At 43.8% G+C, this 21,887-nt stretch overlaps 1 protein-coding gene across 1 annotated transcript in view; it reads right to left on the reverse strand.

Annotated features, from left to right (window-relative positions):
* Positions 1-21,803, reverse strand: part of LOC139155544 (extracellular serine/threonine protein kinase FAM20C-like) — a 76,268-nt gene extending 54,465 nt beyond the window's left edge. Inside the window, exon 1 of the mRNA XM_070730725.1 lies at positions 20,321-21,803. Within this exon, the coding sequence (XP_070586826.1) occupies positions 20,321-21,045 (725 nt within the window). The 5' untranslated portion in view covers positions 21,046-21,803. The remainder of the gene's footprint in view (positions 1-20,320) is intronic.
* Between the last annotated feature and the right edge of the window lie 84 nt (positions 21,804-21,887).

A 21,887-nucleotide genomic window follows, 5' to 3' on the forward strand; every position in this document is an offset into this window, starting at 1 on the left:
TTATTAATTGGGCTAATTGGGACATATGTGATAAATTTCTTGGACCTTTCTTTTTTCACCCTTGAATAAATATACTCTTGATCCATTTAATAGTTAGATAACTATTATGATTTAGTTGTCATGATTGGGAATATTTGTTAAGGATACGTGGAGAAGATTGATGTACTACGGCCTAAATGATTAGATTTGACTAGAAAAGAAGCAATTTAAAATTTGCATTAGTTAATAGCATTTAAAAATACACCTAAGAAATTGGAGTGATTATTCTTCTCCAGATGTCAATTGTATTGGAGGCGGCATTGGATGGATCATGAATACCAAAGTTAAAATAAATAATTATTGTAATGTATTTCCAAGATTGATGGTATGTCAATTTGCATATGTGATTGGAGTGAAAAATAAAAAAAATTCTCACCTGTAAAAAAAAATAAAGGGGCAGCATATAAAGTTCAGATCGTGCAGAATGCGGCCGCGAGAGCAATTGTCGGCCTCCCCAAATAAGCCCATGTCTCGTCAACACTCCGCGGCCTGCACTGGCTGCCGATCAGTTTCCGGTCACAATTCAAAGTGTTGGTTATGACCTATAAAGCCCTTCATGGCATCGGACCAGAATACCTCCGAGACCGCCTTCTGCTGCACGAATCCCAGCGGCTCATTAAGTCCCACAGAGTTGGCCTTCTCCGGGACCCGTCGACTTAACAATGTCATCTGGTGGGACCCAGGGGAAGAGCCTTCTCTGTGGTGGCCCCAGCCCTCTGGAACCCACTCCCCCCAGAGATTAGAACTGCCCCCACCCTCCTCACCTTTTGTAAGTTATTAAAAACTCATCTTTGCTGCCAGGCATGGGGAAATTAACAGACACTCCAATTGTCAAGGTTGGTATATGGTTTGATTGGATTGTGTGATTATTTTATTATAAGGGTTTTAAATTGTATTTTTAAAATTGGATTTGTACACTGTTTCTGTTGTTGTGAGCCTCCCCAAGTCTCTGGAGAGGGGCGGCATACAAATCTAATAAATTATTATTATTATTGTTGTTGTTGTTTCTACTACTACTATTATTATTATTATTATTATTATTATATTCTGTTTTTTAAGTGTTCCCTTTATTTTATTATTTTAATTTAATTATATTATTATTATTATTATTATTATTATTATTATTATTATTATTATTATTATTATCATCATCCAATAAATAAACAAACAAACTGGCATTAAGAAAAAAGAACCCAAGCAAAATAATAAGCATTCCCCCCCTAGACTAAGGTCCTTTCATCTACAAAGAGCTGGAAATCATTTATAAAATCATTTCAGGGACTTCGTGGTTTGCATTTCTCTCTCTCTTTTTTTTTTTAAAGGAAGATTAACAAGCATCTCGCCATCTCAGCTGCTTCTCGCCCTGCCAAGAAACTGTAAACATGTTGGAAAGCGGCGATATAAACAGAAGAGTCTCGGTTTCATACTTAGCAAGAGCGAACGGTTATGTCAAAAAATCCGCCGTTCCTGTTTGAAAGCAGGCCAATTGCAGAGCCATCCAAAGCGCTTTCTCTGTTGAGTATGTTTACACTGAGACAGAAGCTCCTAGCAGGCCAGCTCCAAACCTCAGTGGTACTCTGGAGAACTCAGTAAATCCTGACTCGGTTCCCATCCCGAGATATAAGCTAGCAGCAGATGCATTCACACAACAAGCTAGGTTGAGTGAAGGATCATAAGAAGAGCCCTGCTGAATCAGGCCAAAGCCCATCGAGTCCAGCATTCTGTGTCACACAGTGGCCCACCAATTGTCCATGGGGACAATTGAGCAGAAAGAGAAGGCAAAACCCTTCAGCAGAAAGAGAAGGCAAGACCCTCCCTTTCCCTTGACCCCCAACAAATGGGACCCAAGGGAACCCTGCCTGCCTCAACCAAAATGGAGGTGGCACATGGCCATCCATTTCAATAACCACCTATGATACAGTTGGCATCCATGAATCTGTCTAATCCTGCTTTGAAGCTCTCCAGGCTGACAGCTGTCACAACCTCTTCTGGAAGGGAATTCCATCAACCAAGGACCCTCTGGGTGAAGAAATATTTCCCTTGATTTGTCCTCGCTTTCTTACCTATGAGCTTTAGGGAGGGCCCCCTCGTCCTAGTATTGTGTGATAGAGAAAAGGTTTTTTTCTCTATCCACCTTTTCTATCCCGTGCATGATTTTATACCCTTCGATCAAGTCACCCCTTAAACACCGTCTTTCAAGGCTGAAGAGAACAAGGCATTGCAACCATCATCCCCAGAGGTTTAGGGAGTGCCCCCTTGTCCTAGTATTGTGTGATAGAGAAAAGGTTTTTCTCTATCCACCTTTTCTATCCCGTGCATGATTTTATACCCTTCGATCAAGTCACCTCTTCAACGCCGTCTTTCAAGGCTGAAGAGACCAAGGCATTGCAACCTGGTTTCATAAGGGAGGGGCTCCATTCCCTTGATAATTCTTGTTGCCCTTTTTTGCACCTTTTCTAGTTCCATTATAGCCTTATTGAGGTGCGATGACCAGAACTGTACACGGTACTCAACTCGGTCCTTGGTGTTCTCTGATGATGTTTCCTAGTTGGGTAATGAAATGTTTGCAAGAAAACAAACAGGCTCAACCCTGAGCTACATAGATTATATACTAGTAAGAGAGAAACATTAGGACAGGGGACAGAAGGCACGCTGGTGAACTTATGCACACCCCTTACTAAGCTCTTAGGAATCTGGTGAGGTCAACAGTGGAGAGTCTAAGGGTAAAGTTTTAGGGAGTTAGGTGATGATACTACAGAGTCGGGTAGTGAGTTCCATGCATCAACTACTTGGTTACTAAAGAACTATTTCCTGCAGTCGAGTTTGGAGCGGTTTACTTTGTATCTGTTGTGTGCTCGTGTGTTGTTGTGGTTGAAGCTGAAGTAGTCATTGACAGGAAGGACGTTGTAGCCGATGATTTTGTGGGCTATGCTAAGGTCGTGTTTAAGGTGACGTAGTTCTAAGCTTTCTAAGCCAAGGATTGTAAGTCTAGTTGCGTAGGGTATTCTGTTGCAAGTGGAGGAGTGGAGGGCTCTTCTAGTGAAGTATCTCTGGACATTTTCTAGAGTGTTTATGTCCAAAATGCGGTGTGGGTTCCAGACAGATGAGCTGTATTCAAGGATTGGTCTGGCAAAAGTTTTGTATGTGACTTAGATGTATGTATGTGACTTGTGTGTATGTGATTTAGCTCATCTAGTGCAAACTTCTAGAGGGGGGTCTCCTGAGGGTTATACACAGTGATGGGATTCAACCAGGGGTGGGCTACTGCCCGGATTTGAGGGGTAGCAAAAATGGAGCTGCACCCCAGAGCACCCAATTTGCACTGAAAGATGTTGAAAGAAAATGCAGGGCGTCCTGCACAAGCCATGCCCACAGAGTGGTAGTCAAAATTTTGGTAGCCCTTCACTGGATTCAACCATGGACCACCAGGCTCAACCCTGAGCTACATAGATTTTCCTCTATTGATAAGTTGGGTGAGACATCACATTGTTTACCTGTCTCATATAATCATAGGTGGCTTTTAAAAAGACCTGCTAATCTAGTTAAAGGCACAACACTGGTTTCTTCAAGGTGCCGTATGAATTTAGCAATCCTGGTGCTTTTTTTAAAAATTTAAAGTGACCTTTGATACCTAACCTCCTGCTTGCAAGGTGGGAGTTAATATTTGACTGTTCTATCCTTCCTCCTGCTCATTTTTTTACCTGTGTATATTTAACTTGGGAGTTCAGTTGGTTAGTTCTGGAATTTTAATGGGGTTGTGTTGGAAAACTCCGAAGAAGCTGTAAAGAACTGATAAATATCACAACCGGATGTGAATCTCATGAGGGAGAGTGGGATGAAACAACTCCCAAATATTCACAAGATATATTTGGAGGTGATTTGGAGGTTACAACAGGGAGACAAGGTACTGGCCACATTGCCCGAGGCAACCCTGGCACGAATCCCAGCGACCGATTAGGTCCCACAGAGTGGGCCTTCTCCGGGTCCCGTCAACTAAACAGTGTCGGTTGGCGGGCCCCAGGGGAAGAGCCTTCTCTGTGGCGGCACCGGCTCTCTGGAACCAACTCCCCCCGGAGATTAGAACTGCCCCTACTCTACCTGCCTTCCGTAAACTCCTTAAAACCCACCTTTGCCATCAGGCATGGGGGAACTAAGACATCTCCCCCTGGGCATGTTTAAATTGTGTATGGTATGCTTGTGAGTGTGTATGTACTATATGGGGTTTTCTTTTAAATCTTAAATGTTTTAAATGTATTCAGGTTATTTATGATTTGTTTTTCTCTGCTGTGAGCCGCCCCGAGACCTCGGAGAGGGGCGGCATACAAATCTAAATAATAAATAAATAAATAAATAAATAAATAAATAAACATCATGTGATTTATTGTAAATAATGCACTTGGGGAAAAGGAACCCTCAATCTGAGTATTGTATTGGCAGTTCTGTGTTAGCAAATACTTCAAAAGAAAAGGATTTAGGGGTAGTGATTTCTGACAGTCTCAAAATGGGTGAACAGTGCGGTCAGGTGGTAGGGAAAGTGAGTAGAATGCTTGGCTGCATAGCTAGAGGTATAACAAGCAGGAAGAGGGAGATTTTGATCCCGCTATATAGAATGCTGGTGAGACCCCATTTAATACTGTGTCCAGTTCTGGAGACCTCACCTACAAAAAGATATTGACAAAATTGAACGGGTCCAAAGACGGGCTACAAGAATGGTGGAAGGTCTTAAGCATAAAACGTATCAGGAAAGACTTCGTGAACTCAATCTGTATAGTCTGGAGGACAGAAGGAAAAGGGGGGGACATGATTGAAACATTTAAATATGTTAAAGGATTAAATAAGGTTTGGGAAGGAAGTGTATTTAATAGGGAAGTGAACACAAGAACAAGGGGGCACAATCTGAGGTTAGTTGGGGGGGAAAATCAGAAGCAACGTGAGAAAATATTATTTGACTGTAAGAGTAGTAGATGCTTGGAACAAACTTCCAGCAGGCATGGTTGGTAAATCCACAGTAACTGGATTTAAACATGCCTGGGATAAACATAGATCCATCCTAAGATAAAATACAGGAAATAGTATAAGGGCAGACTGGATGGACCAGGAGGTCTTTTTCTGCCGTCAATCTTCTATGTTTCTATATTTCTATGTTTTATTCCAACAGCCAATGAATCTCCTTTGGATTTTCCTGGAACAGACCCTTATGATGGACAGATAGACAGAAAACCAAGCCTGCTCCTTTTTTTAATGCTCGTTTTAGGGGGGGGGGGGGAGCCAAAGGCCTAAAACAAGCAGCAGACAACGGCCTGTCTTTTGCATGGGATCTTAAACTAAGCCAGCTACTCTCCCTTTAACTCTAGGCTTCCCCAGGGAAGGGCAGGGAGCCCCCTCCCCAAAGGCACCCAATGAGATTTGGAAGCCAGGAACAAAGGAGAGATTGACAAGCAGCTGAAAGAACCCGGCCAAATGAATTATCCAGTCCAGCTGTCTTTTCTTCCAAGAAGCTCAGTGACAGGGAAGGAAGCTAAACATTAATCTCTTGCGACTTTCTTTTTCTGCTATTTGGAGGTGATTTGCCTGGGAAAAGGGACTTAATGATAAGAATATAAGCCTGGGGGACTTCAGGAAGGACTCTTTAGCATTTCGTCTGTTCCTCGTTGGTGTGGTCAATTTCTTTCTTTCTTTCCTTCCTTCCTTCCATCCCCTCTTATTTTCTTCCTTCATCCCTAACCCACCTTCCTTTTTCACCGTTTTCACTCTCACCTTCCTTCCTTTCTTCCTTCATCTTCATCCCTAGCTTCTCTTCTTCCTCCCCTTTCCATTCCTTCTTCCATTTCTCTCCCTTTCTTTCTTCTGTCATCTCTACCTCCCTTCCTCCCTTCCTCCCTTTCTTCCTTCATCCCTCCCTTCCTTCCCCCTTCCTTCCTTCCTCCCTACCCTTCATCGCTCCCTTCCTTTTCTCCATCATCTCTATCTCGTCCTCCCTTCCTCCCTTTCTTCCTTCATCCCTCCCTCCTCCTTTTCTTCCTTCCTTCCTCCCTTCGTCCCTCCCTCCCTTCTTCCTTCTTTCCTTCCTCCCTCTCCCCATCCTTCCACCTTCCTTCCTTCCTTCCTTCCTTCCTCCCCCTCTTCTTTTCTTCCTTCATCCCTACCCCACCTTCCTTTTTCACCATTTACACTTTCATCTTCCTTTATTCCTTCATCTTCCTCCCTTGCTTCTTTTCTTCCTCCCCTTTCCATTCCTTCTTCCTTCTCTCTCCCTTTCTTTATTCTGTCATCTCTACCTCCCTTTCTCCCTTCCTCCCTTCCTCCCTCCCTCCCCTCTCCCTCCCTTCCTTCCTCCCTCTCCCCTTCCTTCCTTCCTCCCCTTCATTGCTCCCTTCCTTTTCTCCATCATCTCTATCTCTTCCTCCCTTTCTTTCTTCCTTCATCCCTCCCTCCTCCTTTTCTTCCTTCCTTCCTCTCTTTGTCCCTCCCTCCCTTCCTCCCTCTCCCATTCCTTCCCCCTTCCTCCCTCCCCTTCATCGCCCCCTTCCTCTCCTCCATCATCTCTATCTCTTCCTCCCTTTCTCCCTTCATCCCTCCCTCCCCCTTTTCTTTCCTTCCTTCCTCTTCATCCCTCTCCTCTCTTCCTTCCTTCTTTCCTTCCCTCCTCCCTTCCCTTCCCTCACTTAATAACCACCTTGTTCTATAAGGCAAATTCCAGCCCAAATGCTCATAAGCGGAGGACTATCTGTAAATCCTGCTGGCCCCATTCATTTCAACATTTATTATTGAAGATTGCGGCCTTGGGAAATGAGAACCAGTTACTCTAGTGGTTACAGACGCCGGATTAAGGTGAGGGAGACCCAAATTCTAACCCTGCCTTAAGCAGAAAGCCATCTGGTGGATTAGGGGCCAATCTTCGTCTTCTCTCATCCCTGGGAAGACGGAGAGAAAAAACACTTCTCTTCTGAACCTCTTGCCAAGGTAATGTCACCATGAATCAAGATAAACCTGAAGGAACGTATCCACCACAGCCCCAAGAAAGCAGCCACCAGAATACAATTTTGTTCTCTGAAGTTAAAGGGAAACAGGGGGGGGGGGGGGGAATCCACCAGGCCACCCATAAATCCATGAGACTTCATCTTCTATCCAGTTTTATCAGACCAGCTGCCTATAAATACAGGATGATGGATAGGTCTCCAACAGACAGGACGACTGCTAAGCCATTAACATATGATTATTAGGAGCCTCTAAAATGAAAGAGAAAAACCACCACCTCCACCGGTATTACGGTCGGTGTCCTATTTTCAAGCTCCCACGGCGCAGCCTAGCAGCTACTACGATCTCAAGGTTGTGACGAATTTTGCCTGAATTGGTAAACAACAGGGATGGAATCTGTGTCTTTTTTCACTGCTTTCTTCTGAGGCTAAACATAGAAACATAGAAGATTGACGGCAGAAAAAGACCTCCTGGTCCATCTAGTCTGCCCTTATACTATTTCTTGTATTTTAAGATGGATAGATGTCTATCCCAGGCATCTTACCCGCCCCGAGTCTCCGGAGAGGGGCGGCATACAAATCCAATAAATAAATAAATAATAAATAAATCTTTGAATTCAGTTCCTGTGGACTTACCAACTACGTCTGCTGGAAGTTTGTTCCAAGCATCTACTACTCTTTCAGTCGAATCATATTTTCTCACATTGCTTCTGATCTTTCCCTCAACTAACTTCAGATTGTGCCCCCTTGTTCTTGGGTTCACTTTCCTATTAAAAACACTTCCCTCCTGAACCTTATTTAACCCTTTAACGTATTTAAATGTTTCAATCACGTCCCCCCTTTTCCTTCTGTCCTCCAGGCTATACAGATTGAGTTCATTAAGTCTTTCCTGATACGTTTTATGCTTAAGACCTTCCACCATTCTTGTAGCCCGTCTTTGGATCCGTTCAATTTGATCAATCTCTTTTTGTAGGCGAGGTCTCCAGAACTGAACACAGTCTTCCAAAAGGGATCTCCCAGCGTTCTATACAGCAGGATCACAATCTCCCTCTTCCTGCTTGTTTAGAATTTACTTCAGAAGAAACGCCACACTTCAAAAAAGACATTGAAACTCTGGAGAAGGTGCAGAAAAGAGCAACCAAGATGATCAGGGGTCTAGAAACCAAGACTTACGAAGAGAGACTGCGGGAACTGGGCATGGATAGCCTAGAGAAAAGGAGGGCCAGAGTGGACATGATAGCAGTCTACAGGTATACGAGGGGATGTCACAGAGAGGAAGGGATCACTTTATTCTCCAGGGCACCGGAGGGCCGGACGAGGAACAACGGCTGGAAGCTGACCAAGGAGAGATTCAACCTGGAAATAAGGAAGAACTTCCTGACGGTCAGAACGATCAACCAGTGGAACAACCTACCAGCGGACATTGTGAACTCCAATACTCTGGACATTTTTAAGAGGAAATTGGACTGCCATTTGGCTAGGATGCTATAGGGTTTCTGCTTAGGCAGAGGGTTGGACTTGATGACCCGCATGGTCCCTTCCAACTCTAACAATAAATAAATAAAAATAAATAAAACACGGGCAAGAACTCTCCCTTTGGGGTTGAAATATTTCTGCCTTGCAATATTTCAGGGGGAGAGAGAAAAAATAGTGAAAGAGAACATTGAACTGGAATTGGAATTGCCAGAAGCTAAAACCCCCAAGTTTATCAGTATAATTAATCCTGGACTTGCAACCCCAAATCCTCTCCTTTTTAATGACCCCATGCTTCCTTGAGTCGTTTAATAGCCAGATGCCCTTGCAGAATCGCCAGTGTGAAGGAAGTATCTTACAAGCTGGACCATTCCTTCTCCTGTACCACCAGCTAAAATCAGGGAGCTTTCTCCAATAGGTGTTCTGTCGGGCTCTCTGGTGGACTCCTCCCAAAAATTCACAGGTACAAATTTCACACACACACACACCTTTGAAAATTCAAAACAATGTTCTTTATAATGAAAATTCACTTAAACCAAGCCCTCTTTCGGTATAGCAAAGAGCACTCGTCTCCAAACAAACTGGTAATTTGTACAAGTCCCTTATCAGTTCTGTGATACTTAGCTTGCAGCTGTGAGGCAATTCACAGTCCTTCTTCTTTCACAAAGTGAAACACACTTTGCTCTGGTTTAGTTTCAAAGCGGGGGAAAATCAGCACACAAAAGGTCAAAGTCAGTAAAGCAGGCACGAAACACAAGGATCAGATAATCCTCTTCAATGGCCAAACCCACAGGCTGCTCTTTATAGCAGCCTCACTAATGACCACAGCCCCACCCAACCACAGCTGGCCTCATTTTCTTTGATAATAATCTCTCAGTTGTTGCTGCCTATGCATCGCTCTCCGCATGCGCGGCTGTATCATTAACTCTTGTTCTGAATCCAAGGAGGAGCTAGATCATTGATCTCCTTCTGAGCTGTCTGCCACACTCTCCTCCTCCCTGTCACTCATGACTTCTTGGTCAGAGGAGCCTTCATCAGCAGATTCCACTGGGGGCAAAACAGGCCTGCAGCATTTGGATGTCTCCCCCACATCCACAGTCCTTGGGGCAGGAGCTGGGCCAGAGCTAACCACAACAATAGGTAGCCACCGTTATTATGTCTGTGAAATGGGGGGGGGGTGTTAATTATTTTTTTAAGCAGACATCTTTCCCCTTTTTAGGAAGTGATGGAATCAGGAAGTTATCTTTGGCCTATTTTCTGAAAGACCTTTTCATAAGATGGAACATTTGAGTCATTGACCCACCCACTCCATTTCCATCCCAGTGAAGAACACGAGACCTCTCCATCATCAAACAACGTTGGTGGGTCCAAGCTCGGAAGAAAAGACCAAGATAAATATATTTCGGGTTTTTAGCTGCCACAATGTAAAAAAAAAAAGACGTGATACTCTAGAACAGAGGTCTTCAAACTTGGTTACTTTAAGACTGGTGGACTTCAACTTGCAGAATTCTGGAAGTTGAAGTCCACCAGTCTTAAAGTTGCTAGGTTTGAGGAGCCTTGCTCTAGAAGGATTGCAGAGAAGAGCAACCAAAGTGATTAGGGGACTGGAGGCTAAAACATAGAGAACAATTGCAGGAACTGGGCCTGGCTATTTTAATGAAAGGGGAGACATGATAGCAGTCTTCCAGTATCTCAGGGGTTGCCACAAAGAAGAAGGAGTCAACCTGTTCTCCAAAGCACCTGGGGGTAGAACAAGAAGCAATGAGTGGAAACTAATCAAGGAGAGAAGCAACTTAGAACTAAGGAGGAATTTCCTGACAGTCAGAACAATTGATCAGTGGAACAGCTTCCCTCCAGAAGTTGTGAATGATCCAAAACTGGAATTTCTTAAGAAGAGATTAATTTGTCTGAAATGGTGTAGGTATTGGGGTTGGACTAAAAGACCTCTAAGGTCCCTTCCGACTATTGTATTCTGTTCTATTCTATTCTATTCTATTCTACTCCATTCCATTGTTCTGTTGTGTTGTGTTGTGTTGTGTTCTATTCTATTCTATTCTACTCTACTCTAGTCTCTATTATTTTCTGTTCCGTTCTGTTTCTATTCTATTCTATTCTACTCTACTCTACTCCATTGTTCTGTTCTATTCTATTCTACTCTAGTCTCTATTCTGTTCTGTTCTGTTCTGTTTCTATTCTATTCTATTCTACTCTAGTCTCTATTCTGTTCTGTTTCTATTCTATTCTATTCTACTTTATTCTATTCTACTCTACTCTACTCCATTGTTCTGTTCTATTCTATTATATTCTATACTCTACTCCCTTCCATTGTTGTGTTGTGTTGTGTTGTGTTCTGTTCTATTCTATTCTACTCTACTCCATTCCATTGTTCTGTTGTGTTGTTTTGTGTTCTATTCTATTCTACTCTACTCCATTGTTCTGTTCTGTTTCTATTCCATTCTATTCCATTCCATTCCATTCTAGCCTAGCCTAGCCTAGTGGGGTGATTGGGATAACTGGGGTGGTTGGGATAACTAGCATGAAGTTGGACTAGTTTTTTTTAAAGGGCCTTTCCACTAAGATTTATTTCACTCCTTACCAAAGTTAATACATATTTCAGACATTGGAACGAAAAAACAAAACGGCCTCGAAAAAGAACAGCTTGGTTGGTTAACCAAGAGTAAAATATTCTCCAGGTTTATGACTGAATGAACCTTGTGGGCCAAGACAGAAATCATGGGAAGCCTTCTTTCCTTTGACCCGTGTTCTCTTTTTGGTTTCCCTGCAGTTGGGGAGGAAAAGTCTTCGGAGAGGGGCGGCATACAAATCTAATAAATTATTATTATTATTATTAAAAGTGTTGAAATCTTGCAAACGCTGAGATGTTAATGTTTTGCAGGCTGCTCTGCTGAGATTCGGTTCCGGTGGAGGAAGCAGGAGGGAGGGAGGAAGCTGCAGCTCCCCGGACAACGGGTGAAACATCTTGAATATAGGGGGGATTTGATCATGTCAGCGAACTTTCTCTAGAAATTCTTGTAGGGTGAGTTGTCCCTGCCTCGGAGTCCCCCATTTGATGCCCTTTGGATGATAACTAAGAACTTTGTTGGCCACGGAAGAGTCGGACTCTGATCAGCTGGGCTGCGGAAAATGGCGGCCGCCACAGCGAACTGACCTGCATGGGGGGGGAATTACTGACCCCATCAGAGAGGGTCCGCAACTTGGGCGTCCTCCTCGATCCACAGCTCACATTAGAAAAACATCTCTCAGCTGTGGCGAGGGGGGCGTTTGCCCAGGTTCGCCTGGTGCACCAGTTGCGGCCCTATCTGGACCGGGACTCATTGCTCACAGTCACTCATGCCCTCATCACCTCGAGGTTCGACTACTGTAACGCTCTCTACATGGGGCTACCTTTGAAAAGTGTTCGGAAACTTCAGATCGTGCAGAATGCAGCTGCGAGAGCAGTCATGGGCCTACCTAGGTATGCCCATGTTTCACCATCACTCCGCAGTCTGCATTGGTTGCCGATCAACTTCCGGTCACAATTCAAAGTGTTGGTTATGACCTTTAAAGCCCTTCATGGCACTGGACCAGAATATCTCCGAGACCGCCTGCTGCCGCACGAATCCCAGCGACCGATTAGGTCCCACAGAGTGGGCCTTCTCCGGGTCCCGTCAACTAAACAATGTCGGTTGGCGGGCCCCAGGGGGAGAGCCTTCTCTGTGGTGGCCCCGACCCTCTGGAACTAACTCCCCCCGGAGATTAGAACTGCCCCTACTCTCCTTGCCTTTCGTAAACTCCTTAAGACCCACCTGTGTCGTCAGGCATGGGGGAACTGAGACATCTCCCCCGGGCATATACAATTTATGAATGGTATGTGTGTATGTATGTGTGCTTAGAAAATGGGGTTTTTAAAATGTTTTAGTAGAAATTTAGATTTGCTGAAATTGTCTTCTGTTATTCTGTTGTGAGCCGCCCCGAGTCTGCGGAGAGGGGCGGCATACAAATCTAAATAAACTAAACAACTAAACTAAACTAAAAGGCAAGCTACGCATCTCCATTCACAAATAATAGCAGCCGGCTGGCCCCCAGCAAGAAGGAGAGATTGAGATATACACTCCTGTTGCTGTTAATATTATTGAAGGAAGGGGGCAGCCTTGGATGGACAATCGCGCCAGAGATGACTTTGAATCGAAAAACACCTGAAAATCCCCCCCATCCATAAATGGAAATATGCAAGTCAATCTTCGTGTCCAGACTTCAAGATGGACAACTCTGCAAGGGGTCACAGGAATGTCCAGGTGGTTATTATTAGTATCATCTCTTTTATTCATTAAACATGAAAAACAGTCAACCAAACATTTTAAGAAGTATCACAGATATCACTGACTGGCGGTAATGGTTGATAACGGCTGCCAGCATCCTAGGCTACCTAATTTCTCTGAAGCCTCCTGCCTTATGACAACCAATCTCCTGTTTACCATGGTCAAAGTCTTTTATCACAGTCCCATCCTGTTTTGCTTCAGGCAATGAAATTCCCCCCTTTGATCGTATAACGTCCTGTTTGGAGTGATGTATACTTGTTTATCAGTGAGATGTTTACTGAATCCTTTTATGGTCAGTTGTCTTCCTGTTGCAAATTCACCAGAAATGGAAACTTAAGTTAATTCCGTCCTATCCTGGCTATAATAGAATCAGGGTAAGCAGAGCATTTTATGCTAGAGGTCCAGATATATATAATAATCCTATTCTAACAATGCATGCTACATTGCAACACTAGGTATCAACCAATTACCTTCTTAAAATATATGATGTTCTGAATAGCACAGGGTTTTGGGGTTTTTTTGGCAGTTCCACTGGTGTGGTTGCAGGAAACTGCAATTTCTTGATGTGTTAAAGGGTTAAAAAACGTTCAGGAGGGAAGTGTTTTTAATAGGGAAGTGAACCCAAGAACAAGGGGACACAATCTGAAGTTAGTTGGGGGAAAGATCAAAAGCAACATGAGAAAATATTATTTGATTGAAAGAGTAGTAGATGCTTGGAACAAACTTCCAGCAGATATGGTTGGTAAATCCACAGTGACTGAATTTAAACATGCCTGGGATAAACATAGATCCATCTTAAGATAAAATACAGGAAATAGTATAAGGGCAGACTAGATGGACCATGAGGTCTTTTCCTGCCGTCAATCTTCTATGTTTCCATGTTTCCATGTGTTTTGTAAAACTCTTGGGCATGGTACCAAGTGCCCCACTGTTACATGTTTTATTCATATCCATAGCCGTGTAGTTTCAATGGCCAGGTATTATTATTATTATTATTATTATTATTATTATTATTATTATTATTATTATCATTATTATTATTATTAGTGGTGGTAGTAGTATTGCCAATACCAAGAAATTATTTTTTCCCATGAATTGCAAAACCCACTCAGCTTTATATTCATTTTAAGAAGAATCCAACAATCCTATGTTCACCTACATCTTCATCCTACACCTCTAGCAAGGTAGAAAGACCTCAAACCTGATGATGATGCCTTGATTGCAAGATGTATTTGGAAGTCACATTTTCTTATTAAGTTTGTGGACTGTACTAGGAGGGTTTTATGAAATAGAGAAACTGTATTTTCTTTTGAAGACAGTATTATATTTGCAGCTACTTTGGAATTTTTTCTAAATGTTAATGTACTGTATGCATGCACCATGAAAGGCTTAATAAAACAGTCTTAGCCTCAGAGGTTTGTTGGGTCTTGAATTGAAAGGTTTTTTTTTTTTGCAAATTCTTGGTGTTTAAACCAATTAAAAGAACGATTTAAAAAATGATTTTCAATCTTCTAGTCTAGTTTAGAGGCTACAGACTTCCTAGTGGTTCCATCCTGGAATTATTCTCGTCATTCCTATCACCCATTTCCTCCCACTTATGACTGTAACATGTTGCTTGTATTCTTTAGATTTTTATTAATATTGATTGTTTCCTGATTGCTTATTCGACCCCTATGACAACCATTAAGTGTTGTACACCTCATAATTCTTGACAAATGTATCTTTTTCTTTTATGTACACTGTGAGCATATGCACCAAGACAAATTACTGTACTTGTGTGTCCAATCATACTTGGCCAAGAAAGAATTCTATCTATTAAGACTATCGAACCCTGATTTCTTTTCCAAGCTAAGGTCTGCCATATGGCCAATGTAGACAACTACCCTGGCCTGGTTTTAAGAGGACCACAGATTGTTCAGCCACATTTGAATAAACCACAGCTGGCTGAGTTCAGACAACACCAGAAGCATTGTTTACAAGTCACAAAAGGCTGGATTCACACAGCAGCACGGCAAAACCCAACCTTGGAATACTAATATCAAACGACCTAAGTGCTAAAGCCCACTGCAACAATATCGCCAAAAAGGCTTCCAGAGTTGTTAACCTGATCCTACGTAGCTTCTGCTCTGGCAATCTCACACTACTGACTAGAGCCTACAAAACCTATGCCAGACCCATTCTCGAATACAGCTCATCTGTCTGGAACCCATACCGCATCTCAGACATCAACACTCTCGAAAACGTCCAAAGATATTTCACCAGAAGAGCCCTTCACTCCTCCACTCGAAACAGAATACCCTACGAAAATAGACTAACAATCCTGGGTCTTGAAAGCTTAGAACTGTGGCGCCTAAAACAAGATTTAAGTATTGCCCACAAGATCATATGCTGCAACGTCCTTCCGGTCAACAACTACTTCAGCTTCAACCGCAACAACACAAGAGCACACAACAGATTCAAACTTAATATTAACCGCTCCAAACTTGACTGTAAAAAATATGACTTTAACAATCGAGTTGTCGAAGCGTGGAACTCATTACCGGACTAAATAGTGTCAACTCCCAACCCCCAACACTTCTCCCTTAGACTCTCCACGATTGACCTCTCCAGGTTCCTAAGAGGCCAGTAAGGGGCGTATATAAGTGCACTGATGTGCCTATCGTCCCCTGTCCAATTGTCTTTCCTTATTTCATATATCATATATATTCTCTCCTTATCTATATATATATCATATATATTCTCTCCTTATCTCTTATATCATATATATTCTCTCCCTCCGCTCTACTTCTCTTCTTTTTACTTTCTATCGTTATATATATATTAATTAATGTCTATTCTCTTCCATATGTATTGTATATTGGACAAAGAATAAATAAATAAATAAAAATAAATAAGTATCTCAGCAGGTTGCGTTGAAGCCAAGTCAAACATTGCTCCAGAAACTCATCAGATATTTTTTTTAAGAAGTCAAGTTCGTTGATTATAACTTCAGATCAGGGCCACGCTGATGTTTTTAGGGACGTTTTGGGAGGAAATAAGAAAAGTCATAAAAGATGAATTTTTTTCCCTCTCTCTCTCTGTCCCTCAATGTCCCTTTTATCTTGGAAGATGACGTCAATCAGATCCTGTTATAAAAAACCGTCGTCATTTAATGAGAGACTTGGACTTTTAGAAAAGGTGAGGTGGAGATTATACAACCACAACGAGATCATAAGGGAGAACCTGGGATGGGCTAAAAAAAAAATTACTTTTTTAAATTCCTGCTTTTGGGGTAGAAGGTTTAGAGAAAGACTAGGATAAGAAAGGACTCACCATCTGTTTTAACCTCTTTTATGAATTAAATATTTTGCCTTATAGAAACATGGAACACTGACGGCAGAAAAGACCTCATGGTCCCTCTAGTCTGCCCTTATACTATTTCCTGTATTTTATCTTACAATGGATCTATGTTTATCCCAGGCATGTTTAAATTCAGTTACTGGGGATTTACCAACCATGTCTGCTGGAAGTATGTTCCAAGGATCTACTCCTCTTTCAGTCAAATAATATTTTCTTATGTTGCTTCTGATCTTTCCTCCAACTAACCTCAGATTGTGCCTTCTTGTTCTTGTGTTCACTTTCCTATTAAAAACACTTACCTCCTGAACATTATTTAACCCGTTAACATACTTAAATGTTTCGATCATGTTCCTCCTTTTCCTTCTGTCCTCCAGACTATACAGATTGAGTTCATGAAGTCTTTCCTGATACGTTTTATGCTTCAGACCTTCCACCATTTTTGTAGCCCGTCTTTGGACCCGTTCAATTTTGTCAATATCTTTTTGTAGGTGAGGTCTCCAGAACTGGACACAGTCTTCCAAATGGGGTCTCACCAGCGCTCTATACAGCGGGATCACAATCTCCCTCTTCCTGCTTGTTATACCTCTAGCTATGCAGCCAAGCATTCTACTTGCTTTCCCTAGTGGTTTTCCCATTTATTTATGAATTCATTGCAGGCATCAACCCTGGCCATAACTAGGGCACTTATATACATATGTCGAGGTTGGGTTTGTGCAGGACCCCAGATGTCTAAGGACAGATCCAATACGATTTGGGATCGGAACAAGGCAAGGAGACCCCGATTTGTGTTGAGATAGTAAACCTGGGCAGATCAAACCACTTGTCTTGGCTTCACACCCAACAGCATCCATCTTGGCGGACACAAGCAATTCTTGTCTAAGTGCCCATTCCGGCCCTATGGAACCAACTCCACCCCATCCACCGATGTCCATACTGCTCCCACCCTACTGCCCTTCCATAAGGCCACAAAGACCTGGTTTTGCCGGCAGGTCTGGGGTGAATTGACATGAAATTCGACGAAACAAACAAACCATGGGATAAATGGTACAAAGGGATCCAGTCCAATAGAATAACCCAAAGAAACACTAAGAGAATCACACAAACTTAGATGATGATAAATAATGTACACAAATATAACATTGAATAATATAAAATGTATCTACTTTTCTATTTTTCTTCTTATTGATGAAAGGAATCAAATTAGACAGAAGGCTTATACAAATTGAATTTGAAACGGGTAATGATCTGCACGTGATTGATGTTTCTCTTTTTTATTGGAATTGAAAACTAAAATGAAACGTTAAAAAAAAAAGAATTGACAGCTATCATGGCCAAATTTTATGAATAATAATAATAATAATAATAATTTATTAGATTTGTATGCCGCCCCTCTCCGAAGACTCGGGGCGGCTATGGTATGCATAGTATGCCGATTGGATAATTTTAACGATGGGTTTTATTTATTTATTAGTAGAGTTGGAAGGGACCTTTCAGGTCATCTAGTCCAGTGTTTCCCAACCTTGGCAACTTGAAGATATCTGGACTTCAACTCCCAGAATTCCCCAGCCAGTGAATGCTGGCTGGGGAATTCTGGGAGTTGAAGTCCAGATATCTTCAAGTTGCCAAGGTTGGGAAACACTGATCCAGTCCAACCCCTGATGGTGCAGGAGACATCACTCTAGGTTAGGGTTTTATAGTTTATAGTTTCAGACTGTACATTTGACTTCTTTTTGTTGTATTTAGAATTTTATATCGTTGCGAGCCACCCTGAGTTCTTCGGGATTGGGCAATATAGAAGTCGAATTAAATGAAATAAATAAATAAATAAAATTAAAAGTCCGCATGGCCAACTGGCTCATCTCGTAGAGCCTCATGGGAGGACCCTCAAGATTTTTACGTTCTCAAGACAACATCCGAAGACACACAAACAACTCGGGAGGAAGGAAAAGGAACCCTATAATCTGCTCCGCCACCCAATAAAAGCTGGATTTTCTACTCTGGCTTATGCAAGCCCTACAAACTCCCCACCAGGGTTTAGCTGGTTGTGGGAATGCCCGATGCCAAACAGGGGATGCCAAGTCTATGTTGCAAAGCTAAACCTCCCACCACCACCCTTGTTCTTCTCTTTCCCCCCAATCTTATCTCTGCTTCCCAAACACATAAGAATATAAGAAGAGCCCTGCTGAATCGGGCCAAAGCCCATTGAGTCCAGCATTCTGTGTCACGCAGTGGCCCACCAATTGTCCATGGGGATCTTGAGCAGAGAAGGCAAGACCCTCCCTTTCGCTTGGCCCCCAACAAACGGTACCCAAGGGAATCCTCCCTGCCTCAACCAACATAAAGGCAGCCTTTGGACACCCATTTCAATAACCACCGATACACTTGGCATCCATGAATCTGTCTAATCCTGCCTTGAAGCTCTCCAGGCTGACAGCTGTCATGACCTCTTCTGGAAGGGAATCCCATAAACCAAGGCCCTTCTGGGTGAAGAAATATTTCCCTTTATTTGTCCTCGCTTTCTTACCCATGAGCTTTAGGGAGGGCCCCCTCGTCCTAGTATTGTGGGATAGAGAAAAGGTTTTTTCTCTATCCACCTTTTCTATCCCCTGCATGATTTCGTAGCCTTCAATCAAGTCATCTCTTTCAAGGCTGAAGAGACCAAGGAGTTGGAACCTGGTTTCATAAGGGAGGCGCTCCATTGCCTTAATCATTCCTGTTGCCCTTTTCTGTTCCTTTTCCAGTTCCATTGTATCCTCCTTGAGTTGCAAGGACCAGAACTGTACACAGTATATATACTGCTCAAAAACATAAAGGGAAACATAAAAAAAATAAAGGGAACACTCAAAGAACACATCCTAGATCTGAATGAATGAAATATTCTCACTGAATACTTTGTTCTGTACTAAGTTGAATGTGCATGTGAAATTGACTGTTGGTCAGTGTTGCTTCCGAAGGGGACAGTTTGATTTCACAGAAGTTTGATTTACTTGGAGTTATATTATGTTGTTTAAGTGCTCTGTTTATTTTTTTTGAGCAGTGTATATATACGGCTCAAAAACATATACAGTAAAGGGAACACTCAAATAACACATCCTACATCTGAATGAATGAAATATTCTCATTGAATATTTCATCTGCACAACTATTCCATTTGCACAACAGCATGTGACATGGACTGTCAATCAGTGTTCCTTCCTAAAGGGACAGTTTGGGTTCACAGAAGTTTGATTTACTGTACTTGGATTTAATTTGTGTAATTTTGATTGTTTTAATGATAGTGGGGTTTTAGCTATAGGTTTTTAATCATTAGATTGGTATTGCATTGTTTATTGTTGTTGTGAGCCACATACAAGTCTAATAAATTATTATTATTAAATTATTGGGCCTCCCCCGATGTGCCCATGTCTCATCAACACTCCACGGCCTGCACTGGCTGCCGATCAATTTCCGGTCACAATTCAAAGCTTTGGTTATGATCTATAAAGCCCTACATGGCATCGGACCAGATTATCTCCGAGACCGCCTTCTGCCGCATGAATCCCAGTGGCCGATTAAGTCCCACAGAGTTGGCCTTCTCCGGGCCCCATCCACTAAACAATGTTGTCTGGCGGGACCCAGGGGAAGAGCCTTCTCTGTGGCGGCCCTGGCCCTCTGGAACCAACTCCACCCAGAGATTAGGACTGCCCTCACACTCTTCGCCTTTTGTAAGTTATTAAAAACTTATCTTTGCCGCCAGGCATGGGGAAATTAACACACACCCCAAATGTCAAGATTGGTGTATGGTTTGATTGGATTGTGTGATTATTTTATTATAAGGGTTTTAAATTGTATTTTTAAAATTGGATTTGTACACTGTTTATGTTGTTGTGAGCCGCCCCGAGTCTCTGGAGAGGGGTGGCATACAAATCTAATAAATTATTATTATTATTATTATTATTATTATTATTATTATTATTGTTGTTGTTGTTAATACTACTACTACTATTATTGTTGTTGTTGTTACTACTACTACTATTATTGTTGTTGTTATTGTTACTACTACTACTACTATTATTATTATTATTATTATTATCTGTTTTTTAAGTGTTCCCTTTATTTTATTTTTTTTGAGTAGTGTATATACACTCTCTTTCACATATACACACACATACATACACACACATACAGACTCACCACTCGGGGTTCTCGGCCGCCTTGGGGTTAAATCGGATGTCGCTGTTGACGTTGAACAAGAGGTCTGCCTCGTTCAGCGGCGGCACGGCCAGCTGGTAAAGCGGGTGGGCGAAGAGCGCGGCCAGGCGGGAGCCGGTGCCCGGTGGCTTCCCCGCCGCCGCCTCCGCCGCGGCTCCTTCCTCCTCCTCTTCCTCCTCCCGGTAAACCGGCAGCAAAGGCGGCGAGTGGGGCTCGTGGCCGCCCGCTCTGGTTTTCCCTTTGGCGTGGAGAGCCCCGGTGCTGAAGGCGCGCGACGGCGGCGCCTCTCTATTGCGCTCGGCGTTGGCGGCTCGGCCCGGCGCTTTCTCCCCGGAGCGCGAGCTGAGGTTGGAGCTGGGCTCGCTGCTAAAATCCTGCAAGAGGCGCAGCGTGTGCTTGCTAGGCCAACCCGCCGCAGCAGCCGCCGCCGCCGCAGCCTCCGAGGCGCCGGCTTGGGCTCTGCCCGGCTCCTCTTCAGCCGGCGGAGGGGGAGGCTCCGGTTCCAAAGAAGACCCCGGTTGGGCTGCTGCTGCCGCCGCCGCCGCCGCCACGTGAGAGCAAGAGCATCCCGGGCTCGCCTCGGCTCCGGAGCCCGCGGCTCGCTTCTCCAGCTTGGGCAAGAGGTCAATGAGGATGTGCAGAGTGCAGGCCACCAGGAACACCAGCAGGATGAGGACGCGGAATTTGCGCACCAGGATGAGCTTCATGGCTCCTGGGTGGAGGGGGGGGGGGCAACGGGGAGGGGGTCCCCCCCAATGCAAGGACCGGAGGCGGGGAGGTGTCTCAATTCAGCTCCGGGAGCGGGAGAAGCGAGGCCGGCGGGGGATTATTTTTCTCGGGGAGGGAAGAAGCAACGTCGGTTCTTTCTCTCTCCTCCTCCTCCTCCTCCTCCTTTCTCTCTTCTTTTCTTCACAATCCAGTCCTCTCTCTCTCCGGCTGCCGCGTTCCGTCCATCTCGCGAGACAGGCCTGAATCAATCCCCTCCCCGGCCTTCCTTCTTCTTCGGCCGCCGGTTTTTTTTCCCCACCAAAGGTCCTCCAGGCTTTGGCCCCGGGAAAAAAGAAAACACCAAAACAAATCGAAGGAAGGAAGGAAGGAAGGAAGGAAGGAAGGAAGGAAGGAAGGAAAGGGCTCCTGAGTCAAACACCCCCGCCCAAGCCAGTCAGCCAGCTGGATCAACGAGGCGAGCCTTTCCAAACGGGACGCCGCCGCTCCCCGGTTAGCCAACGCGGCATGAATCGCCTTTGGTGCTGAGGAAGTCAAGAGCAAGCCAAAAAAAAAAAAAAAGAGAGAGAGAGAGGAGGCAGAAGACGAAGAAAGTCTTCGGAGCGACCCGGGACGGGGTGGCTTTAATTCGCGGGAGGTCACAACAGCTGCGGCAGTTCTGCGCCCCTTCCCCGACTTCTTACCGGAGCGCCAGGCCTCTCCAAGAAGCGGTTAGGCGTTCGGTACCGGGCCGCCCCTAGAACCGGCCAGACGGGTTGGCCGGAGGAGGCTTCGTGCCTGAGCCTTCCTGGCTCAAAAGGGTGCCGCCGGCGCTTTCCTGCCT

Source organism: Erythrolamprus reginae, unplaced genomic scaffold (assembly GCF_031021105.1).
Source record: "Erythrolamprus reginae isolate rEryReg1 unplaced genomic scaffold, rEryReg1.hap1 H_3, whole genome shotgun sequence".
NCBI lineage: Eukaryota > Metazoa > Chordata > Lepidosauria > Squamata > Dipsadidae > Erythrolamprus > Erythrolamprus reginae.